The sequence below is a fragment of the Mus pahari genome, chromosome 6 (genome assembly GCF_900095145.1).
Source record: "Mus pahari chromosome 6, PAHARI_EIJ_v1.1, whole genome shotgun sequence".
Lineage (NCBI taxonomy): Eukaryota > Metazoa > Chordata > Mammalia > Rodentia > Muridae > Mus > Mus pahari.
Window position 1 is genome coordinate 74,820,803 of NC_034595.1, and position 3,288 is coordinate 74,824,090.

The following is a 3,288-nucleotide window of genomic DNA, read 5'->3' on the forward strand; positions in this document are numbered from 1 at the left end:
GTTGCAAAAAGTGTACAGCAGCCATCTCTTGAGGTCACACCTGGTACCCAGATAGGCAAGAAGGCTTCAGGATACATCTGCAAATTAGGATTAAAAGACAAATAGGAAAAATGAAGACAAAGTTTCGCACTTTTAAAAACATATACTAGTAGTAATCGATTAAACAGCAGGAGCTACTACTTCAAAAGCACTAAACTTTAAGAATTTAAGAAATGTTTCAAGGGCTGGTGAGATGGCTCAGTAGGTAAGAGCACCCGACTGCTCTTCCGAAGGTCCGGAGTTCAAATCCCAGCAACCACATGGTGGCTCACAACCATCCTCTTCTGGAGTGTCTGAAGACAGCTACAGTGTACTTACATATAATAAATAAATAAATCTTTAAAAAAAAAATGTCTCAAGTACTTTAAATATTTAGAATTAAGAAATCTTGACCACACAATGGATAAATCAACATCCATCAACTAACTGGAACTGCCTTTCTGGGGATAAAATATTAACAAAGAGACGACTGTAGGTAGAAATCTTGGCTAACCACAGAAACTTGAGCAAATTAACATTTCTAAGTATTGTCCTTACCAATAAAATGGGGTCAATATTACAAGTTGCACCTCATAGGATAGTGTGAGGATTATGTAAAATTAAGATTTGTTGGTTTGACATTGTGCTGGAAACCAAAGTATTCTTAGCCATTTCACTTTACAGGGTCTTTAAAAAAAAAGTTATTTTTTAGATTAATTAATTTTATGTGCATGAATGTTTTGCCTACATATATGTATATGTCCTACATGTTTGCCAGGTGCCCTTGGAGGTCAGGAGGAGGCATCAGATCTCCTGGAACTGAAATTATAGGTGGTTATGAGCCACCATATGGGTGCTGGGAACCCACATGAAAAGTCTGGGCCCTCTGCAAGAGCAATAATCAAGGGTCTTTTGCTCTTAGGACACAAAATACTCCCAAGCAAAATCATGTTCTTAAGAACCAGATATTTTAAAGAAAAACTTGGTCTACTTACAGCTTGTTGGCCTTGTCCCGTATCGCCGCATGATCTGATCATGTGTGAATTTCACAAACGATTCATACTGTTCTGTGAAGATACAAGACAGAGAAACCCATCCCTAATGTCTCAGCAATTTAGGAAGCACGATGGCATCTGGCTTCCCTGTTTGCATTCTCTACTCAAACATTCCTTTTCCTCTCGTGTCATTTACCCTCTACCAATGGCTTCACAGGACAGAGATCTAATCTATGAGCTTGGATTTCTAAAGTCCTTTCATTATGAAATGAAAACATGGGCAAGTGGGATTACAGTGGGATCAGTAACAGAAGACTTGCGTAAGCAAATGGGTACAGCAGATTCCCAACTAAGAAAGCAAAGAGAAAAGAAAAAAAGGCTGAGCATGGTGGCACATGCTTGGAATCCCAGTTTTTGAGGGGCCTGAAACAGGAGGATCTCTGTGAGTTTGAGGCTAGCCTAGCCTACAGAGTTAGCTCGTTTATCATTATTTTTAAAATCATGTGTATCTATATACGGGGGCACGTGTTGGTATGTATTTTGAGTGCAGGTGCCCCTGAGTCCAGAGTGCTGGATCAGCTGCAGCCGTGGCTGTAGGTAGTCTTGAGCCACCCAGCATGGGTCCTATGAGAGAGCAGAAAGCCCTAAGTGCTGAGGCGCTCTTTAGGCTCTGCTCTTTATCACACAGGGCTCCACTTGTCTTTCCTAACCACCTATTCTCTAGCCTCAGCTGGCCTGTACTTGCTTTTTTCTATCATACTTCCCAAACAGAGCCCAACTTATACACCAGCACAGTGACTCTCGTGCAGAAGTGTGAACATGCTGGTGACACTGCACTGTCCCAATCCTGACACCTGTTAGGAAGTCAGTACCATAGGCCAACCACCTGTTCACCAGCTGGTGGCCTACTCAGTGCCTACACTTATGGAAATTTCTTACATGAAGAGCTCCGCTTATCTACTTTCAGAAATGCAAATGAGATCTTTCATATGATGTAAAAATAACACCATGACAGCACCAAAGAGTGGCCTCAGTGCTCACAATCCGTACCATCTCCTGCATGAAGCCATCTTTTCCAAGTTATGTCAACAGCAGCAGTATGTCCCATGTCTCAACCTACCTGCGAGTTTGGTACTGAGGATCTGCTCATACTCCTCTCGGACTTTATCTTCATAGTCTTTTAAGAGACGCTCACATATTATCCCCACTTGTCGAAGGGTAAAGGTGGGCTGGTCCTTCTTCATCCAGAAAGCACCTGACAAAACCGTAAATATAAGCCGGGTACTAATATATAAATATAAAACAAATGTAAGCACATGCCTATAACTCCAGCAATTCTAAATGCAAGAACAACAGAGTTTAAGGCACATATGGGAAACTTAACAAGACCCTGTCTCTAAATAAAAACAAAAGCTGGGTAGAGTGTTTGCCTAGTCCTAGATTGCCTATATCCCCAAAAGATAAATCTTTACACAATGTATTCTAGTTCTGAGGTTCAGAATTAACCACCCTCATATAAGTACCCTTAGCTTTAGATGGGCTAACCGGGCTGCTCAGGGAGCCCCATGGATCTTGCCTATCTCTACCTCTCTAAGTGATAAGATTATAAAGGAGAGCTTACATCTGGCTTTTGTTTTGTTTTGTACTGAGACAGGGTTTCTCTGTATAGAACCCTGGCTGTCCTGGAACTCACTTCTGTAGACCAGGTTGCCCTCAAAGTCACAGAGATCTGCCTGCCTCCACCTTCCCAGTACTGGGATTAATGGCGTGTCACCATACCCCGCTTCTTCTATTTTAAGGTCGGTGATTTTGTTTTGGACTTTATTCACTGCTATCCTGGAGCACTTGTGACCCCCATGGACATCAGATTTGAAGTGCCTGGCTGTAAAACAAAAATCAAAACTACACTTTCTGATAATTTATTCTGTAGCAGGTCAGGGCACAGGCTTCTTTTATTTTTAGGATCCACAACTGATTTTTGATGGACACAGAAATATGCAACTCAGGACCTTTATTTGCTCAACAATATAAACCAAGTCACTAATATTAACCCCTTACTTACACTCCCTTTTAGAAATGGTCTCAAAAAGTCCAGGCTAGCCTTGAACTTCTTAGTACCCTCAAATAACCTTTAATTTCTGATTCTTTTGCCTCTACCTCCCCAAATACTGGGATTACTGTGTTGGTTTATTCTGTGCTGAGTGTTCCACCCAGGGCTTCATGCATGCTAAGCAAGTACTCTAGCAACTGAGCCACATCTCTAGCACTCTAGCAA

General features: G+C 41.6%; 1 protein-coding gene across 1 annotated transcript in view; it reads right to left on the reverse strand.

Annotated features, from left to right (window-relative positions):
• Positions 1-3,288, reverse strand: part of Akirin1 (akirin 1) — a 12,993-nt gene continuing 9,705 nt past the window's right edge. Inside the window, exons 3-5 of the mRNA XM_021200571.1 lie at positions 2,134-2,268; positions 1,014-1,085; positions 1-77 (exon numbers count right to left, since the gene is read on the reverse strand). Coding sequence (XP_021056230.1) covers positions 67-77; positions 1,014-1,085; positions 2,134-2,268 — 218 coding nt within the window. The 3' untranslated portion in view covers positions 1-66. The remainder of the gene's footprint in view (positions 78-1,013; positions 1,086-2,133; positions 2,269-3,288) is intronic.